The following is a 20,494-nucleotide window of genomic DNA, read 5'->3' as shown; positions in this document are numbered from 1 at the left end:
TTGTCTTTGAAATTCAAGTTCATGAGTTAGTCATGTAAGCAAACATCCCTTTTGTGTAACTCAAGGAATGAGACTTGTTCGTTAACATGTGCCACTAACTGAGGAGCTGGATGTACAGAAATGCTTCCTATTCAATCAAGCATGTTACATGGGTTGCAAATTTCACAACACTTTCTATTATTGCATTTGCTTGGTCCCTCTCTTGTATTGTAGACTTATTGATACCAATGGTGCAATCTCAACCTTTCTATTCTTGCATTTTCATGGTCCCTCTCTTGTATTGTAGACTTATTGATACCAATGGTGCAATCTCAACCTTTCTATTATTGCATTTGCATGGCCCCTCTCTTGTATTGTAGACTTATTGGTACCAATGGTGCAATCTCAACTTAATCATATCATCGAAAAAGATCTACAATTTAGCTAAAGATCTATGCATTTCTTCACACCTCTATAATAACAATGATGAAAAATTCCACAAAGCAATCGAAGAAATTGAAGCCATGGATTTACTTACACAAGTTTTGAAAATGATATTAGTGATAGCTTTGAGTCTCCCATCACATGATGGGGGGACACATGAAAAGGAGAGAGTTAGAAGAGTAATGAATGAGGGACCTACATATCACATGTTTGTGAAAGAAGAAATAAGGTATCATAGAAGGCCAACACATAACTCACATGGACAGGAGGATAAACGTCTTGTAGCAATACTTTGAATGATGAATGCATTTTGTGCATGTGAGTCTCAAACATGCCTTACAAGACGCCCATACTTTGTCTAGTACAATAACCTGCCCATACTTTTGGTTACTATTTTTGAGCATGACATCTATATTGTCACGTTATTTAAAACATTTTGCCAGAGACTTTCTTCTACAAGATAGTGCCACTCCACCTAAAGGTCATACTCTAAATCCATGCCTCATCTATTATTATGGGAAGAGTTTCCTTTGCTTAGTGTTGCATGGAGTATTTGTGCCCATGCCATCATGCCATGGTTGTTTTCAAAAAATTAGGTAACTCTATAAGTACACATTTATGTCAAGATAATATACTAATTTCTCAATGTTTTACATTAATTAAGACCTTGTAGTCATGCTACTTCAAAACTGTATGCTACACTAATCTTTCCACACATATAACCATGCCAAATAATATGATGTATATGAATAAGAGAAGAGTTCTACATGTTCAAGAATTGACATGAAAGATAGACTTACTTTTGATAATCTCAAAGTGGGGATCATATGAACTTAATAGGCTATAAATAATCGGTTTAGTTTGAAAGAAAATATCCCTTCCATTTAGTTTTGAATCAAAATTGTATTGGACAAGTGATTCTATAGTACACGTATAAATTTTGACGAAGCTTGAAGATTTAAAATCGAAGCATACAAGACTTTAGAGTTAAAACTAAAGCACACAAGTTATACAAGGTTTATTAGATATTCTTCGTAGGCAAACATGTTCAATCCCTTTTCCAAGAGTGTTGGAGGGGAGTTATGGCTAGGCTTTTAAGGAGGAACTATATTTAAGGCAAGGGAAACGGGCATGGATCGAGCCTCAAGGTTGGTAAAGCATTAAGGGCTTCACCATAGAAATGAGAAAGTTTTATTGGGGCATGAGAATGGCATGGTTAACAAAAATTGTGATTAACTGCTACTTAAAAAAGGAGGGAATATGAAGGGCGGGGTAATAATTGTCTTTTAAAAGAACCAATGGAATGTGGGGCAGTCAAAAGATCGGAAGAAGGGTGGTCAAAAGAGCGGGAATGCAAGACAGTCAAAAAGAGTTGGAATTTAAGAGGCTAGGAAGGCCTCTATGCGCGTTTTCAAAGATCAAGGTTGAAGGGAAGTTGGAAGGCCTCTTGTGTGTGCATCACAAGGTTTAGTTTATGATTCTTTGCATTTCAAAATTAATGAATCTAAGTTTGTGCATTTCAAAAAGATAAAAACATTAAATTTGCGAAGTTCAAAAAGATAAAAACATTACGTAATCTAATGGGGGTAGCAATTTTTGTGAAAAGGAGAGTGGGAATCGAGCATTTATATATAAGGCTGCGAGGAGTCCTATGCCACTCATAAATAAATAAATTATGAAATGCCAAGGACAAATTTAAAATTCAACGACAGCTTTTCGAAATTCAAATGGACTTGGGCCAAAAAAGAAGAAAAATCGCAGCAAAATAGTTTCCGCGTGTCCGAGGCGCCCCGTGGCCCAACAGGGACGCGACGCGTGTATATTCGCACATGCTAGCGACACGTGGTTCGGACAGGAAAGGGCGGGGAGGACCGGCTGCGGGGTCGTGACCGACACGTGCTGGTGGCCGGTTGGGGCGCGTGGGAGGCGTGACCGGCTACTGGGCGACCCTAATTAAACGTCCAAAACGATGGGGTTAGAGCTAATAGTGGGCGGATTAGTACTAATTACGTGGCGATTAGTCAAAGCCAGCGGGACGACTTTGCTTGGGAAGAGCGCCTTTGTCTGCCAGATCTTTGATTCTTGTCTTCCTTTGATCTTGGCATTTCAATCCTTGCACTCTCCTCCTCTTTCGATTCGATCCATCCATCCTTCCTTCCTCCCAATTTCAAGCGCCCTGCCGATTTTGCTGCTTTTTCAAACCCCCAATCGCTCCTCTTCTTCCTCCCTCCTTGTTTCAACGTGCTCTGTTTGATTCCCGCAGCGCCCTGGAACGCCTCGGGGACCAATTCGTAAGGCCTCGCTCAACCCCCGTTTGAAAAAGTCAAGTCGAATCGAGACTCCCAGGAACGAGAGCGAAAGAGAGAGGGCGAAAGAGGAGGAGCAGAAGAACCTTTTATGTTACTACACTTAGAGAGAGCCACCCTATATTGCCACTGGCAAGTTGCAGTTTCCCTATTCTGCACAGAGAGAGAGAGAGAGAGAGAGGAGCACATAGAAGGGAGCACAGCCACTTCATATTGCGATTGAGCAGAGAGAAAGAGAGAGTAATCGTCCAATCTGAGAGAGAGAGAGAGAGAGAGAGAGAGAGAGAGATTGCAGAGGCTCTTTACATTTGAGTAGAGAGAGAGAGAGAGAGAGAGAGAGAGAGAGAGAGAGAGCACATACAGGGAGCGCATACGCTCTGTTTATTGCAGTGGCATCAGTTTCAATTGCGGAATTGTTTTTGGCTCACACTCAATTCGCGAACTTCCTTGGACGAACAGGAGATTTGCAGATTCGCGTCACACCGTAGCTAATTGGCGCTCTCTGGAAGTCCGGATGCCAGAAGCAGGCGATGGGAGACGCTGGGCTCGTGCTTTTGTCGCAACCAAAGGCAACGAGTTGTAAGGCAATCTTGTTGCCATGCATGTGATGCGACGATTGAAGAGTTTTGCTTCGGGCCGGTCTTCCGTTTCTGACCCAGTAGGAAACCTTTACTCCGTGCCGTTGAAATGCCTCTTGGGTTCTCTTGATCTTGTGTGCTCTCGTGTTGATTCTCTCTCTCTCTCAAAGCATAGCTTCTTGTCGCCCATTACAACACAGCATTTACATCGACTGTTCCGATGTAATTTGTCTAGTTATTGTTTTCTCTGGGGTCTTCTGCTTCTGGGCAGTATGTCGGATTACAGGTTTTCATATTTTCCTGGAGTCCTGATGGCGCAATTTGCATTTCTCCGATTGCATAGTTTGTGGTACATGTTGAAATGTTTTGCGCACCTTGTTTTTACAAATGCCAAATCCGACGATATACTCTTTTTGAATTCAGACTTGGGTCACGGGAATAGAAATTGTTTTGGTTTTCTTGAAATGTGATCAAACTTACCGATGCGGTCTTGTATGATTGAAAGCGAGCATTTTGTATTCAGTCTAGAATCTTTCATTGAAAGCGAGCATTTTGTATCATTCTAGAATCTTTGATGTAGCCTCATGCAGTATTTTACGTATTTTGAAGCTTCAGGTTGGAGATGCTGGGAAGAAAAGAGCAAAATTAGAACAGGAACGTCTACAAGCTGAGACATCCGAGACATCCTTACGAGTTACTGAGCGTGCTCAACAGCAACAGATGGCATCCGTGAGTGTAGAGCCTGCTATGACTGGTGCAATTGGAACCTCTAGCATGCTGGGTCTTCTCCATGCAGGAAGCAGTGGGGTAGACCAGCTTCCCAAAGAGATGCACGATATGAAAATAAGAGACGACAGAGTGGACGACAATGGCAATCCTAAGGTTTGAATATAAATCTTTCTAAGCTTTTTGTCTTAAAAGGGCAAAGTAAGCAGATCTAGTTGTTAGATGCTTAACTAAGCTTTATCTTTTCTGTTGTTATTTTTCTACGGACTTCACAAGAGAATGCCATTGGCTCAACAACTTGTGTTGCCATGTCTCATACAGGAGTTGGAAGCAACTGTTGTTGACGGCAATGGCACAGAAACAGGCCACATAATTGTTACCACAGTTGCAGGCTCGAATGGTCAACAGAAGCAGGTAGTAGCATCATATAGTTCCACACTTGCTAGTGTTTTAAATGTGTCATTTAAAGAAGATGTTACTTTTTATTCTGAAGGCGATAGCTTCTTCTGGCCTTCCGATTTATGATAGCGGTATGATAGGTGTCTCTAATTGTACAAATTGAAAAATTTGAGCCTTGAATCACTGAGGATCATTGGCATTTTTCTTTGTGCTTTTCCATAGTTGTTACTATTTTTCTCAGTAAAAACCATGGACACTATTAATCTTTAAATCTTTCTGTTCTTAGATGCAGTCGACTTTTAGTGTGCATAGTTCTCATAGTTATTTCTGCAAGTGCTGGGTTGTTTTGCTCAGAGAAGAGAAGTTTGTAGGGTTGGTTTGAGCATAGTTGGATCCAGTGTGGGACTCTGACCATAAAAGTCTTTAGAGCCTTTGAAGTCTTTATAGGACGCCTCTCACCTCTCAGGGTTTTCTTTTCCCTTCTCTTTTTTTAGGGAGGTGGGGGATTTTTCAAATGGGAGGACCTTCTTGTTAAATTTTTACGTTCCCCCCTCCTTCCCACTCAACAAACACCAGAAGCATCCCTTAAATGTTTTCATTACCATGTTTTTCAGTCCTCCCAAGTAAAAACAAAAGCCGAAAGGCATGCTTGATGACTTCAAAAACTCTGAAGTTTTTAGAGTCTGGATTTTCAGTCCCCTTGCACTCAAGCTGGATTTTAATTGACTCTGTAGGAGTGATTCCTGTTGTAAAATTTTTTAATTCCTCTCAAAGCATTCAGGAAAAGGAGTCTCCTATTCTCCTTCAAACCTATGATTTTCCCACGCTTTACACAAAGATCGAGCTGGAAGACCTGAAGCTTAGAATAAAAAAGCTACTGGCTGAAGTTTTCAAGCTGAGATTTGACAAAGATAGATGCAAAGTGCTAAAAGTTGAGAAAACAGCTTTATGCTTTGACGTTTTGTGGCTAAATAATAAAGATCATGACATCGGTTCTAAAAAGAAAAGATACACAAAGGTAGTGAGTGTTGAAGATTTTTGCTCTTGGATAGATTTTCTTTTAGATAATCTTTACATCACAATAGGTGATTCTTTGTTTCAACAAATTATAGGAATCCTCTCACATTGACTCAAACATTTCTGATTTGGCAAAATATGGGGTAATTTCTTCCCAATTTCATAGATTTTCCCGCCTTTGTACAACTAAGTAGTCTTTTATCACTCAATGTAGTAATTTGATCACTTTACTATTACACAAGAAGTATAATCCAAGGAAAATAATGAAAAAAGTATGCACAATCTTAGATATGAAGTCTTTTATCTATGGTGTATCGGTCTTAGGTATGTTCAGAATGATTGAACATAAGTTGAAAACAAAAAGCGAGGAGCTGAATAGCTCGTTTTTCGTTTAGTTTCAAAAGAGAGTTTAATTATGCTTGTGCTTTCTAAGTTAGGATTGTAATCTTGCCTCTTTGTAGGAAGCGATACATAAGTGTAAAGGGTTCATTTAGCTTTTTATGTTTTAAATGTGTGTGTGTGTGTGAGAGAGAGAGAGAGAGAGAGAGAGAGAGAGAGAGAGAGAGATCATTCTAGTTTTTTGGAAGATATCGTTTCTTCACTTGCTTGTTTATTTTTGCTTAGTCACCTTCTTCCTTTCTTCTTGGTTTCTTGTTTTCTTTCCCTTTTGTTTATTTGATGTATTTTAGTAAGCATTGGGTTTGCCCAAGAGACTCCGCGGGTCTTTAGAAACCCAATATAGCTGCTTATGCTTGGGCACTGATGATGACATAAGTGTTGCTTTGCTTGCTAAGTATGCCTTCCTTTTGTTTGTTATAAAAGTTTTTGTTTACCTCTTTTTTCTTCTCTTTCATTTTCTCCTTTATTTTCTGTGTAGATTTTTTGTTTTTAGAACAACAAAAAATCTAAATTTGTATGATTGGACTTATTCTAGTCTGACAAAGGTATATTTTTAGAATCTTGTACCGTGTTTTGTACCACTTGGGGTAGAGCTTCATGCAGATTGTATATATGGAAGTGATTTACTAATACAAGTGTGACAAGGTGTAAAGCGTACTTTAGACATAGACCTCATCTCATCCATTTTCCTTGTGGCTTGTAGACCATCAGTTACATGGTTGAACGTGTGGTTGGCACTGGATCTTTTGGGATAGTCTTTCAGGTACGTCTTGTTTTATACTATAGTAATAATTAAAACGGAAAACATTTGGCTCATTTCTTCAACTCATGCATGATGCAATGGAAGGGTGGCCATTAGTCCTAATGATTGTGTCTCTTGGCAAGTCACCGTGGGGCAAATCTGTGCTTGTTTCAAAAGACGATATGTTTCTGCAGGACCTTTTGGAGATGCTTTTCTAGAGCAAGGTGTTAAATAACTAATGTATTTGTTTTCATCTAGGAACTTTATAATTTGTCTTTTGACATGCAGGCGAAATGCTTAGAGACTAATGAAATGGTTGCTATCAAGAAAGTTCTGCAAGACAAGCGTTACAAAAATCGCGAGCTGCAAATTATGCAGATGCTTGACCATCCTAACGTAGTGATGCTCAAGCATTGCTTTTATTCAAACACCGAGAAAGACGAGCTATACCTGAACTTGGTTTTGGAATACGTACCAGAGACTGTCTACCGAATAACTAAACATTACAATCGTGTTAGCCAGCGGATGCCTCTCATTTATGTCAAGCTGTACACTTATCAGGTGACACGAGTATCTTATGATGTGATTATGAGATACGAACTTCCATGATACAGGTGATTGACAATGACAAATGAATTATTTTTAATCTATGTAGATTTGTCGGGCATTGGCTTATATTCATGGTGGTCATGGTGTGTGTCATCGAGATATCAAACCACAGAATCTGTTGGTGAGTAGGTTACCTTTCCCTATGTTTCATTCTACTGCCTTGATCTGACGATTGTTTTGGGATGATTTTACTAATATAATCACCACTTTTTTAGGTCAATCCACATACCCATCAGTTGAAGCTATGCGATTTTGGTAGTGCTAAGATATTGGTAAGCCTGTGCTTTCTTCCCTGGCCTTCTAACAGGTCCAAAGATAGGAAGGTTTTGCTTGGTATTAGAGGGATTTGAATATTGCTTTCATGTTTTTGTGCCTGTAAGAGTGTTGTTTCTTTACTGAGCGCAAGGGTAAAGCTTGAGGACTGTGCTTTCAAGCTTATGCATGAGAGTTCTTCACCCACCTTACTTGTTGAGCAAGCCATTGTGCATACCTGTTTTCTTATAAACAAGAAAATAAGCAGACACATTGCGCATGCATGCTGCTTGTGCTGAAGTATTGGCCTTTGAAGGTGAAGCACATTGTGAATTTAGTGAGGTTTTTACAGCTTGTTGAGCTTTTCACCATACACCATGGACCTTGCAGATAAAGGGGGAGCAGAATATAGCATATATATGTTCTCGCTATTATCGAGCCCCTGAGCTCATCTTTGGAGCTGTGCATTATTCCACAGCAATTGATATATGGTCGCTGGGGTGTGTTATGGCTGAGCTACTCCTTGGACAGGTAGTATGATGTTTCTCTATGCAATGTTGCTTCACAGCTCTTTCTCACTACTCTTGCAGCTCCAGCTTACTGGTTTGTTTAATGAACATCCTGCTTGCTGGTTTGAACTTTGTTTATCTAACATATGACATTGATATGATCTCCTTATGTAGCCGCTTTTCCCAGGAGAAAGTGGTGTTGATCAACTAGTGGAGATAATCAAGGTTAGTGATTTCTTCTATCGGGGCTTCTTTTCCCGTAACCGCAACTGACTTTCAATGGTGTTTGTTCTAGCAGAATGTGGAGTAGAGATTACAATACTTGGGTTACTGCTGTGTGTCATGTCCAAGTCTTGCATGTACTCAAAAAATAGTGACCGCTGCCAGTTATACAAGGGAGATGCTGCTTCTTATGTGCTAGCTACATCATGTTTGACTGTGCTGTTCATCTCCAGAGTCCTTGTATGTAATCATGTGTGGATGTGTTTGTTTGAAAGCATATGTTCATGTGGTACACCACAATTGGCGGTTCAGGATATTATAATAGCCAGTGATGGATACCCCTTGTAGATGACTATCATGAGATTCAAAATGTATTGCTCATTTTGCTTTTACAGAATCAGGTTGGGAAGCTCCTAGGTCCATCTAGATATATATACTTCTTAGTGGTCCCAAAAGAAGTAACACAAAGTTGGCTCAGAGAAATAAGACAACATGCAACAATTATTACTGCAGCTGCTTCATTTTGTAGTCCTTTGTACAATCCTGCAGTCATGTCTCATGCACAGGAGGACTGTGAAGATACTCAGCTAGTTTGCAAACGTGTGAAGGCTTGGGAGAGCAGAGGAAGGCTGCATGAGGGGTGCACCTGCAAGCTATCTAAACAAGAATTGCAAGATGCACAACCATTAGAAGCTATTAGTATTTGGATGGACACCACTCACACTCTGATGGCCATTTGGGCTACCATGCAGGGTTCTTCCCGGGCTGCCACTGTCAGGAGGATTAGGTTCGATGAGGTTGATGGTTGATGCGATTGCATGAGCGCTTGGTAAGCTCTTGCGATGCGGATGATAAAAGGGGAGGATTAGGCCGTATAGGATTGGAAAAGCCGGATGCGATTATCCAAGGCTGGATTGGGCATATGAATTGGGACGACGGAGTAATTTGTTGTTGATTGTTGTGGGCTGCGATGCTTTTCTGATGATCTACCACATTTCCTTGTTTGGACTAAACGCAAGGATTAGGTAAGAAAAGCAACACTTTCCAACAATGACTGCATTGTGTAAATCTTGGCTAAACGCCTTGTTTTGATCGTCTCTATTTGATGCGCCAAAAACGCCTTCCTTCTTCGAGGTATTAGTGCAGCAGCATGGACATGCGCGGGCTGCGTGGACTACCGCGTAGGAGATGGGAGATGTGAACTTGGCGTTTAGGGGACCGCGGCCTTTGAGATTATCGCTTAGTGCTTCATTATTTTTATTTTGATTCAGCCAAGAATAGAAAAGCAATGCTATTTTTGGCAGTATGCTTTTGGAAAAGTGTGAATGAAAGCTGTTGTGTTTTTTGATTCAAAGCATTAGGCTTTTGGGATTCTCACCTTTATAAGACTCCCACCCTTGCTCTGTTTACCCCGATTTCCCCTTCACCTTCTTCGTTATCTTTCCTTATTCGTTGCTCTTCACATGTGGTTCGCTATTCTTGTGGAAGGCCATCAAAGCAATCAAACTCCATCGTTGGACTATTTCTTTATTGAGATGGAGGACGAGGCTACATGGAAGATTATTCCTCGTAGAGCTCATGACTTGCTACGAGAGATGGATTCCTTGATGGATGAACTTTGGGAAGCTCTTCACTACTATAAAACCCCTCAGTACCAAAAATATAAAATATAAACAGCTTGTTTTAGAGTCTTTGTACCGCTTTCGAGTTATTGAGAAGTGATGAAGAAGTTGAAATCCTCAGATTTGACCGACACCAATTATTTTTGGCTCGATTGGATCTTTTAAACCACTCTTGGTTCAAAGAAGCTCCCCAATTTTGTATGAATTGTAAACTGTCTTGTTATTAAATTGACCAGGTTTTGGTTAATTTTGTTTTGATTTGTAACTAGTGGCATCTATAATTTGATGGTTTTTTTTTTCAAACTATACTTTTCTTGCATATATCTTGAAGTTTTTTATATATATGGTACATTGATGGTGCTTGAGTATTTGTTACATATTAGACCGGATTTAACAAAGGCAATTGGATTTTCCTTTCTCAAATCTTGGTGCATAGATTCTTGTTTGGTTTTTATTTGAAGTTTTGATCTCGATGTGATTGTGAGTTATGACGTTTCTTCGGGTTACCGTTTGGACATATGAAGGTTCTTATTGATTAGACCAGGATGAGTCTTGATGATTACCTTTTTTGAATCATGTCCAAAGGCAGGGTCATTTTGATTCTCACTCTTTTAGCCCGAGGTAATGGATAGTCAGGATTCAAGAGTTGTTAGGGATGCTACCTACTGGGTTTTCTTCTTTGACCTATTGGTTGGGGTATTATAACACAAGGGGATGATATAATCACATTAAGAAAAGGATTGAGAATGGATTTGCCACCTTGACTCAATCTCGGATCATCTGAGTTGAAGAGGAATTGGCTACCTTGATTCACTCATATTGTCCACTGATTTTTTTTATTTGCAATATACTTTGGTGGTATGGGACACTAAGGTATGTTACATTTAAGATTCTCTGATGTGGTGGTGTAATCCAGTGTGAAATAATACCCAACGACCTCTAGGGTGAAGTACAAGTAGGCTGAATTGAATCGGGGGCAACTTGATTAGATTTTTTATGAGGGTTGACTAAGATTCTTTACCTTGAGAGAAGCCATGTATTTTTTGGGTTTAACCCTGGAGCTCCATAGTCTAGACTCAATCATTTGGAGGGTTACCACATCTCTTCTGATGAGGGTCTATCAGTGCCTTGTTTGGAACTTGATGTTTCTAGATAAGAGATCCTAAGAATTGAATCATCCTGTGATTGGAGCGGTTTATTGTGCACAAGTTTATACAAGATATTCGATGGTGGATCTTGTTTTAAGAGATTTTGGATTGTATGTTTTCGTAGCCTTTGGATCACATAGGATGTGATTCCTACGATGGTTGACTATATACATGTCAAGAACAGTACCATTGACTAGATATAGCCAACTGAATTTTTACTGATTATCCTCATTTAGGGGCATTTCGAGGATAGATTAGGGGGATCATATCTTTGGTCAGGATTTTGCCCATTGATACTTCCATGAAGATTCTTCCATCATGAGTTGTGAATTGATACCTACTTGTTCTGCGATGGAAAGTCTGTCACGTATTTCAACCCTGGAATTTGAATTACAAGGGTATTCTGTTGAGGGATTTTTTGAATGCTAAGTAATTCAAGAATTAGGGTTGATACAAATTGCAACCCAGAAATTGACCTCGAGGGGCTCAATTGATGGAGTTGTTCGAACAATGATTCCTCGATTTCAACCTAAGATTTTGGGTTCAAGGATACTCAGCATGATGAATATTTTTTCACGAATTCTTAGTTAGAACTCAATAGATAAGGTTGATAGAATCATTTACCTTCAGGTACGGATTTTACCATGCTTGTGTACAGATATGTCAACGGAACTAACTCTGTGGATTCAGGCGTTACTTGATTTCTCGAGGAGAATACTCGACGATACGTAACCTTGTTTAGATTGAGAGATTTACTTTCCTTGGGTTGGTTATCAAAGATTGTGGCTTTGGCCTTAGATTCTCTTTGATTTGAATCTCATGGAAAGTATAGCACACTCAAATTGATAGTCAGAGTATAGTTATTGGCATTGACTCCTCTTCATAGAGAGTTTTCGGGCTTTTTGGTGAACTCATGAGTTAGTTCTTAGAGGAAGGGGAGTATGTCATGTGCATGGTGGTACCTAGGTTTGGATAGCAAGTGAACGTGGGTTATGGGATAGTATAGGATTGGATGGCTATATTTAGCCGAGATTGCTATATATAGAGATTGATTCATATATAGTGCTTGCTTTATATGGAGGGAGCTATTCATAGCATTGTGCTATCTATAGCGGGTTTCCTTCTATATAGAGGGAGGGCCGTTCAGTTGAGTGCTCCTCAACTGATGGATGGGGCTTGGACCTAGGCTGGGACTCTGGCCATCTACAGGGAGGATCATAGGTGGTGTATCGAAGGTCCTCCGGACGGGGCTCAGGTGGTACGGGACGCTTGGGTTAGATACGGGCCTATGGATGAGTCGAGCTGTAGCCCATGTGCTCGGGGTTGGTAGGGAGGATCGAGGCGCTTGCGCTATGATTCTGGTTGGATTGAGGACGAGTTTCTAGGTCAGTGATAGGGTCAGATCTTGCGGGGTCATGTCAATTCCCCTTTCTCAGAGATGACTGCAGGGTGGCAATTTCAGCCTCCACCCTGGCTTTTTTCTGGCTCCTTTTGAGGAGATTTTTTTCCTCATCTTGCATGATGTACTTCCGTTTTCAAGCTTATGCTTGGCGGGTTTCTTTCATACTTGTAGAAGTCTTTTCATTGAAAAAAAAAAAAGCAACAGCTATTAGTGGCTAATATGGTGTTTCATGTTGATGAAGCAAGGGTGGATGGGGACAGAAGAGGCGCATGGGAATGCCACCCTGAGTGATTGGCAGGTCCATTTAACAAGCCTCTATGAGTTTAATGGTCGGATTAAGCTAGGATACAGGAGCATAGGAGCAAAGTCTTTTTGTAATAAGCATTATGCTATTTAGAGTTGGTCTGCCTACTGCATTGGGTTCATTTTATATGATGTAAGGTGCCTCATCTTGTTACGGTTATTTAAATGGGGGTGATCGTTTGAAGCATTCTGATTGAAGTGATTGTCGGCTGCTATGTTATCACCAAGTGCGGAACTGTACAAGAAGCCAGCAACATGACAGTCAACTCAGATGTGGGATGTGTGCAGAAGCGACACACAGAGAGTATCAAAATTGGAACAGAGCTCTTACGTGGAGACTACTTCACATCCGATACCGTAGACTACTCGCTCTTTGTTCACTAACATATGTGGTAGCAGGGGGCCTGGGGTTTAGATCCCCTGTATATAGTCTATTGGACCCCAATATGGCTGCAACCCCTTTACATGACATGTGGGTGTCTGTGGTTGGCCGACAAGCCAGTTTGATTGGTCTGCTTAGCCCTACAGGCCCTCTAAAACAGCCTTAAATCGTGGGTAAAACCTATGCTTATTAATGCCTCTGGCTCTCTTCAGTTGGGAAACTTACAATTGGCCAAGCAAGCCAACTAGGACTGACAAACCCGAGGCGGCATTGACTCCCTATGTTTGGGGGCCTATGCTAGGTTATTCATTGCCAAAAAGTTGCAACCCCTTTTGCCTAGTGAAGCATATGTTTTTTTAGATGGTTTTATGATAGTGCGTGTTTGTCTGACTGATCCTCTTTTCTCCGGCTGATTGTTTGCAGGTTCTTGGTACTCCAACAAGGGAGGAGATCAAATGCATGAATCCAAACTACACAGATTATAAATTTCCACAAATCAAAGCACATCCATGGCACAAGGTTTGCAGATCACATGCCTGATCCTGCATTTTGTGACTATCAGCATACGTACCTTAATCCTGCAGTTGTAATAAGAAAAGATTATGTTTTCTATTTAGGTGTTTCCAAAACGAACACCACCAGAAGCTGTTGATCTTGTCTCGAGGCTGCTTCAGTACTCACCCAACCTGAGATACACTGCAGTAAGTCTTTTGCTTATGTTTCACTCCAATGTCTCTTTGATGGATAGTGAGGTTTTCTTTTTGTAAATTGAGTTAATGGTATCTGTGAGAGGTGCCTGTGATCTCAAGAGTCTGCGCATCTGAGTATGTCCCCCCTTACATTGAAAAAATTGGAAATTTGGTTAAGTATTTCTCTCCAGGCCCCGGCCCCTGTGAAAACTTAAGGGTCCCCTTGCGAAAAATTAAGGCCCCCGCTTGTGAAAATCCTCCCACCAGACATCGCCCCTGGTCTCTGTTTCTTTGTGCCTCCTTTTGCATCGCCTTTTTTCCCTCCCTGCTACCATTGCCTCTGTCCCTCCCCTTGACTCCCTCGCCATCCCCCCCTGCATCACCTCCCTGCCATCAGCCCGTACCTCCCGCCTATCTGTCCTCCTGATGCCCGTGCCCCTCTTTGCTCCCTTGCTGTTGTCTCTCTTCCTCATTTCCCTGTGCCCGTCAAAGTCATGGGGGTTCGGAGATGAGATCTCAACCGTTGGAGCAAGTCTCCCCAAATCGTGGAAAATGGTGGGCTCTATGAGCTGTGTGATGTGTCAAAAGCTTACCTACCCACCCATCACATCATACCAAAGCACTTTCCTAAATGCTGAAGTGTCAAAATCTTCCTAACTTGCTCATCACATCAACCTTTTAATTGTTGATGTGGCAACTCCTCGCCCCATGACTTTGACGGTTGGGAGAAGCCATGGGGAGACTCCCCCTTGTTGTACCCCCCCTTGTGCCTTCCCCTTACTCGCCCCTCAGCCGCTCCCCCCTTGCATTGAAAAATCCAAAATTCGATTAGTATTAGTCTTCGGGCCTTGGCCCCTGCGGAAAATTCCTGTAAGTTAACGTCAGATATGAAAATTTAAGGGCCCCCCTTATGTGCCATCATTGCCTCATCCTGGCTCCCTCACCATCCCCCTTTGCATCGCCTCCCTGCCATTGCCCCTTGCCCCTCCCTGGCTCCCTTGCCATCCATTCCTCCCCCTGGCTCCCTCGCCATCTGTCCTCCCCTACCCCTCTATGCTCCCCTGCTCTTGCCTTCCCTGCCCCCTTCTTGCTCTTACACCGTCTGCCTCCCCCTTCTTGTGTCCCCTCTCGTGCCTGCCCCTCAGCTGCTCTCAGCTGGTGGGAGGGGATAGGAGTGCATGGGAGAGGCCATTGGAGCTTTGGCAGAAGAGGTTACACCCAACAGTGCCACTACTCATACTGCTCGAATCAACAAAGGCATGCATGATTGAAGGTTTGACATACCAGAGAAGATGAGGGCGATGTTGAAGGTGTGGGCGTTAGTGACTTGGCCCTAGTTGTAAGGCACCAGTAAGATTAGACTTGGCCCTAGTTGTAAGGCACCAGTAAGATTAACCTAGATTTTGCTTTCTGAGCTTGGTTGATAATACGAGTAGATATAATATATACAAGATAAGATATATAGTTCAGCCTATGCATGCTGGAGTAAGAAGTTTGATCCTTGCTGTAAATTAGTGAGGCCTGCTGTTTGGAAGTTTTCTAGTCTCTCGTCCTATTTTTAGGAAGAATACCTTGTCTCATGGAATGGAGTTTGTTTTGTGTTGTTGAGTTTTTGATGGTCTGCAACTTATTTCAGCTACACTGATTTCATATAACAAATTTTCTTCCCTGCAGCTTGAAGCCTGCATGCATCCTTTCTTTGATGAGCTTCGTGACATCAATACACGATTGCCAACTGGGCGGCCTCTTCCTCCCCTCTTCAACTTCAAGTCTCAGGGTCAGTCTCTCAACTGAATAATTAGCACGTCAAAACTTTTAAGCGTTCTTGCGTATTTCCTTTTTAACGTGGCCCCGTGTGGCTTTTGACCTTATACAGAATTGAAGGGTGCAACCCCTGAGTTGATCCAGAAACTTATACCCGATCATGCATCAAGGCACCACCCAATGCTGGCTATGTAAATGTTTGAAGTCTGCAGATAGTTGGTAATTCTTGAAGGAGCAGTATCTTCTGGAGCTTGCTACAAATTGGTTTTGGAACGGAAATTTGATAACAGCAGACTGAGAAGACCTGGATATGTTACTTCACCCTCTGAGAATTGGAGATGCCTCTTAGGAGATGCCTCTTACGCTAAGGGGTTGTATTGTTTGGAGTTGAAGATGGGGGATATCTTGGGCTCGAGACAAGGTTTGGCCTGTGTTAATGTCACAGACTTGGGAGTACTTTTGTTCCACTGGTTGAATAACGGACCAACAATGTATGCAGAACTGATCAAAATGTGCAATTTAGCTGAGGATCTGTGGGCCATGTGGGAGGGCTTAGTTGAGAGCTACTTAATGTATATATATTTGCTTTCATCTTTGCATGTCGGAAATCTGAGTTGAGCGTGACATGTTAAGATTCTGAAGCTGTCTTTGTTGTGCAACTTGTGGGGGTTCTGCCTGTAGAGTTTAGTGGCTCTCCTTAATTCCAGTCTATTTTTGGGTATCGGTGGGAGGATAATATTTTATGGGAATTTGTGGGAGATATTATTTAAAGCGCAAACTCGCTTCCATCCTTTGTTCGTTCGCTTGTTTTATCAAAAAATTGAAGCTGTAAGATTGGATATATTCTAGTCCTATGAAGGTATATCCATGTTTTTCTGAAGGGAATTATTCGTGAAGTTCTCTATAACAAGAAAATGAGCAGGTGACTACCAGCCATCTGAATTATGCTCACCTTTTTTCTTTTTACTTTTATGTTTTTTTCGAATTTATGACAGTTAACAGAGTTTCTTTGCAAGGTCAGAATTCTAAAGCATTCGTAAGGTCTAGCACATTTGACATTTGAGATATCCCCATTAGAGACTTTATTATGTCCTGATTCACTCGCTTTTACAGCATCAAAGTTGAAATGTACAAATTGAAATGCCATGAACAAGGAGCCATGGATGTTGCATTGCCTGAAGTAGCAAATCATGAGGAAACCTTCCCCATACCTCGATAAATTATCCAATAATCTTCCATTGGGTATACGTCTGCCCCTGTTGGACCTGTTGATGGCACTGACTAGGGGAGAATCTAAGACCCGATGTTCCTGCTTAACGAAGTAGGCTCAGATCTTGTCTTGGGATTGTAAAGAATTTAAGCTTTCCCTAGTTCACATGGGGAGGGAGGGTAGATCAAGTCTTTAGAGGAGACGTGTCTCCGGGTAAGTCCACGTAGTGGTTGAGAGCGTGGTCAAGGAAATGAAGGTCACACATGTAGGTGTCATCACAGTATATCTGTAGTAATACTGGATTATTTTGCATGGAAGTAAAGAGTGTTGCTCAACTTTGGAGGGCAGGATAGGTGGTTGATAGTGTTGAGAACACAAAATGACCCGACTTGGGGATGAAGAGATGACAGACCACCCAAAGCATCTTTCTTGGGTGTCCAATAGCAAGGCTGTAGTAGTGGCATTGGAGGTGTGCATGAAAGTTGGTTTCACATGCAACACTAGGAGGCTAAATGTAGGTTTAAGGGCAGTCTTTGGTTTCCCGACTTCTTTGGTAGCTATACGAGGTGTGTGGTGATGTTTGGCTTACTAGAAACTATGTTGGTTCTCTTTCTCCTTTGGATGCTATATGGAGTGTAATTAGATGTGCAGTTCAATACTAGGAATTAGGTCCTTTAGAGTTGCAAGTTGATGTTGTTTGTTGGTTAGTGGGACGTCATGCATTGTAGAATGGACTCTTTGCTTACAAACTCTCTAGTTAGTGGTTCAGAAAGCTTTGTTGTGGATGTGGGTATCATAGGCTATCTTATTTCTTTTCTTGATTTACAAGACTTGTTTTATTAGTATGGTATATCGTACAACTTACAAAAATATGTGCGCTTAAGGTGCATGTGGCAAGCTTGCATTGAGAATGCAAATCTTGAGTTATTTGAGTAAAACAAAGTCCTTACTTGAGCCTCTCCTTCGCATGCTCAAGCGATTGTGGTAAGACCTGAAGTTTTGTCATTCATCTTGTAAGACGTGCGTTTCGTGCGCGTGCACACAAACACACATTTACAAGATTCGTTTTATATCTAAAATCACGACATCCTTTTTGAGTGAAACAAAGTGCTCGCTTGAGCCTCTCCTTGGCAAGGTCAAGTGATTGTGCTAAGGCATGAAGTTTTGTTTCAATCAAAGTCCTCACTTGAGCCTCTCCTTGGCAAGTAAAAGCGATTGTGCTAAGGCATGAAGTTTTTGTTTCAATCAAAGTCCTCACTTGAGCCTCTCCTTGTCAAGTTCAGGCGATAATGATAACACATGAAGTTTTGTTTCACTCAAAGTCCTCACTTGAGCCTCTCTGTGGCAAGTTAAAGCGATTGTGCTAAGACATGAAATTTTGTGTTTCACTTTGTAAGATGCACACATACATGTGCACACGAAAGATGCATGCACACATGTGCACATGCATAGATGCATGTGTACACAACCCTCACGTGCACACGCACACACATGCACATGCACACGCACATTCACAAGACATGTTTTATATGTAAAACCATTATGGCAAATTGTTGAATTTGTGAACTATGTATGCCTAAGGTGCACCCTAGCTTGTAGTGAGAATATAAGTCTCGATGGAGGTTTATATCATTTCCTTGGTTCTTGTAGTAGTCCTTGCTTGAGCCTCAATTCAAGCAATTGTGCTAAGACATGAAGTTTTGTTTGAATCAAAGTACTCGCTTGAGAGCCTCCTTAGCGAGTTCAAGCGATTGTGCGAAGACATGCAGTTTTGTATTTCTTGTAAAACGCACGCACGTATATGGCGTGCGCGTGCACATCCCCCCCCCTCTCGTAAGATGCATGCATGTATGTACACGTGCATGCAAGGACAACACGTGCACATGCGTGCTCGGTCAGTCACACATTCATACTCACTCACACTCACTCACACTCAAACTTGCCTTGTTCCCTTTAGAGAAAGTGGTGGGAATGGTTGGCAAATACCATGTTATTAGTGTATGTAAATGGTCACATATTGTAAATGAAAATTTGGGCCAGTATGTCCCCCTTGACATTGAAAAATGGGAATATTAATTACTTGTGTAGAAAAGAAGAGGGGTGAAAAGGAAGAGGGCAAGGCCATGATTATAAACTAAGAGGAGTTTCACTTGAAGAGTAATGGAGGGTAGGGGGCATTATAGAGGAAGCTACGTGATATTGGGGAAGGGGGAGAGCGACCACTTATGAAGGGGGCATTAAAGAGAAAGGGATATGCCAAAGGGAGAGGGAAAGGAGGGACCTTTTATAATATTATAGTTATCTTTAGAGTTGTTATACTACACTAAAGCTTAGTGGTATAGCTCACGTACACAAGCTTATGGGTTCAAATCCCTTCTTGAATTTAACATATAATGTGCACCCCTCTTAGACATAGGCAAACTATGCATAATATAGATTAACCCATGCACAAACATAGGTTAATGAGCCTCCATGGGCCAAAGCACAAATACAAAACAAATAAAATAAAGTTGAGTGAGTATGTCCCAATGACATTGATAAATGCCACTAAGCCCATCTCATTGATTTATGAAGAAATGATGGAGAGGGAGGACGTTCAATGATTAAGAACAAGTACTTGTTAGCACTGCCTTAGGTTGTGCCAAACACAAACGATTGCTAAGATGAATGGATGACTAATTTGCAACACCTTTGATGGAAGCTCGTGAGTAGAACCATTTGGAAAGTTTGAATGCTATGATGCAACCTCTTGCAAATGCAAAGCCATTTGCAAACTCTGTGTGTGTGAGGGAGAGAGAGAGTGAGAGAGAGAGAGAGAGAGATTTAATCAAATAGAAGGGGGGCACTTGGCAAGAAATGGTGTGGGACACGTTTTTTACAAAAGTGTTAGTGCTGCCTGGAAGGCAGTGCTAATAATTTTTGGACACAAAGTGGACTTTTTTGGGGGTTTTTTAGAAGAAACATGCGGCTATATTAACAAAAAAGAAAGGGTCTTTGTGGGTCTGACAAAGCTGACTTTAAAAATCCCCTAGGTGAATCTGGTTTCAACAAGGATGTCGAAAGAGTAAACTGCTAGCCGAAGCAAAGGCGGAGGTTAGAGCTGCAGCAATAGGCCGAAGTGATGGATGCCAAATAGGTGAGCTAGAGAGAGATGTTAATAAGCTCCTTGTCATGAGTAGCGAATGGTCCTTTTTGCACATAGCGCAAGCTATGTTACGATGCTTTGGGAAGTTTTATCCCTTTGCCCAATTGCAAAAGATGCAACTCCGTCGTAGTATATATGCTATATGGAATTTATTTTGCTTCGATCACTTGAACATTTGGGACAATTGTTTGCTTGGACACTCCTCTCGTGCATTGTGATTCGACTCTCATATGAATAGACAAAATTCTGATAGTCTTCTCGAAAATAAATTGTTATTTCATGTCAATCATTAGGCAGTGTTGTACTGAGTAAACCAACCACAGCCCACTTGGAGACTAGAAAGATGGATTTTGTTGGCTTTAAGAGTTTGATTGCATAGTGATTCACACACACCAGGAGTCAATAGTTGATAGTGGAATACCTGAGCAAATCAGAGTCGAAAAACATACCGATTAAAGGCATCCCGTATGACTTGTCGTATGTGGAATTAATTTAAATGGAATCGACGATCTAGGGTACATATTGGCATGACTATATGTTGTACCTCCTCATAGACTGTGCATTTCTAGAAACAATGTCCAAAGATAAAAGGTGACGAATCATTTGAAGGACAACCATTTTTGGTGCTAGTAGAAGTATCGTACAGA

The 20,494-nt window shown here is 41.4% G+C and overlaps 1 protein-coding gene across 2 annotated transcripts; it reads left to right on the top strand.

Annotated features, from left to right (window-relative positions):
• Positions 1-2,502: 2,502 nt before the first annotated feature.
• Positions 2,503-16,058, top strand: LOC147884875 (shaggy-related protein kinase epsilon-like). Of its 2 annotated transcripts, none has more exons than XM_087397147.1 (14): positions 2,503-2,861; positions 3,189-3,387; positions 3,923-4,189; positions 4,355-4,447; positions 6,552-6,611; positions 6,879-7,151; positions 7,246-7,320; positions 7,415-7,471; positions 7,842-7,982; positions 8,135-8,185; positions 13,463-13,558; positions 13,657-13,740; positions 15,403-15,505; positions 15,605-16,058. In XM_087397147.1, exons 2-14 carry the CDS (start codon positions 3,328-3,330, stop codon positions 15,685-15,687), a joined length of 1,443 nt encoding a protein of 480 aa, XP_087253273.1. In that variant the 5' UTR covers positions 2,503-2,861; positions 3,189-3,327; the 3' UTR covers positions 15,688-16,058. The 2 variants fall into 2 exon arrangements, with proteins under 2 accessions (XP_087253273.1, XP_087253272.1); XM_087397146.1 differs by having other exon boundaries at positions 3,917-4,189.
• Positions 16,059-20,494: the final 4,436 nt, after the last annotated feature.

This window comes from Dipteris shenzhenensis, chromosome 26, assembly GCF_047967505.1.
Source record: "Dipteris shenzhenensis isolate YYH24624 ecotype China chromosome 26, Dip_SZ_1.0, whole genome shotgun sequence".
In the NCBI taxonomy this organism is placed as follows: domain Eukaryota; kingdom Viridiplantae; phylum Streptophyta; class Polypodiopsida; order Gleicheniales; family Dipteridaceae; genus Dipteris; species Dipteris shenzhenensis.
This window is presented reverse-complemented; position numbering and strand designations above follow the sequence as displayed.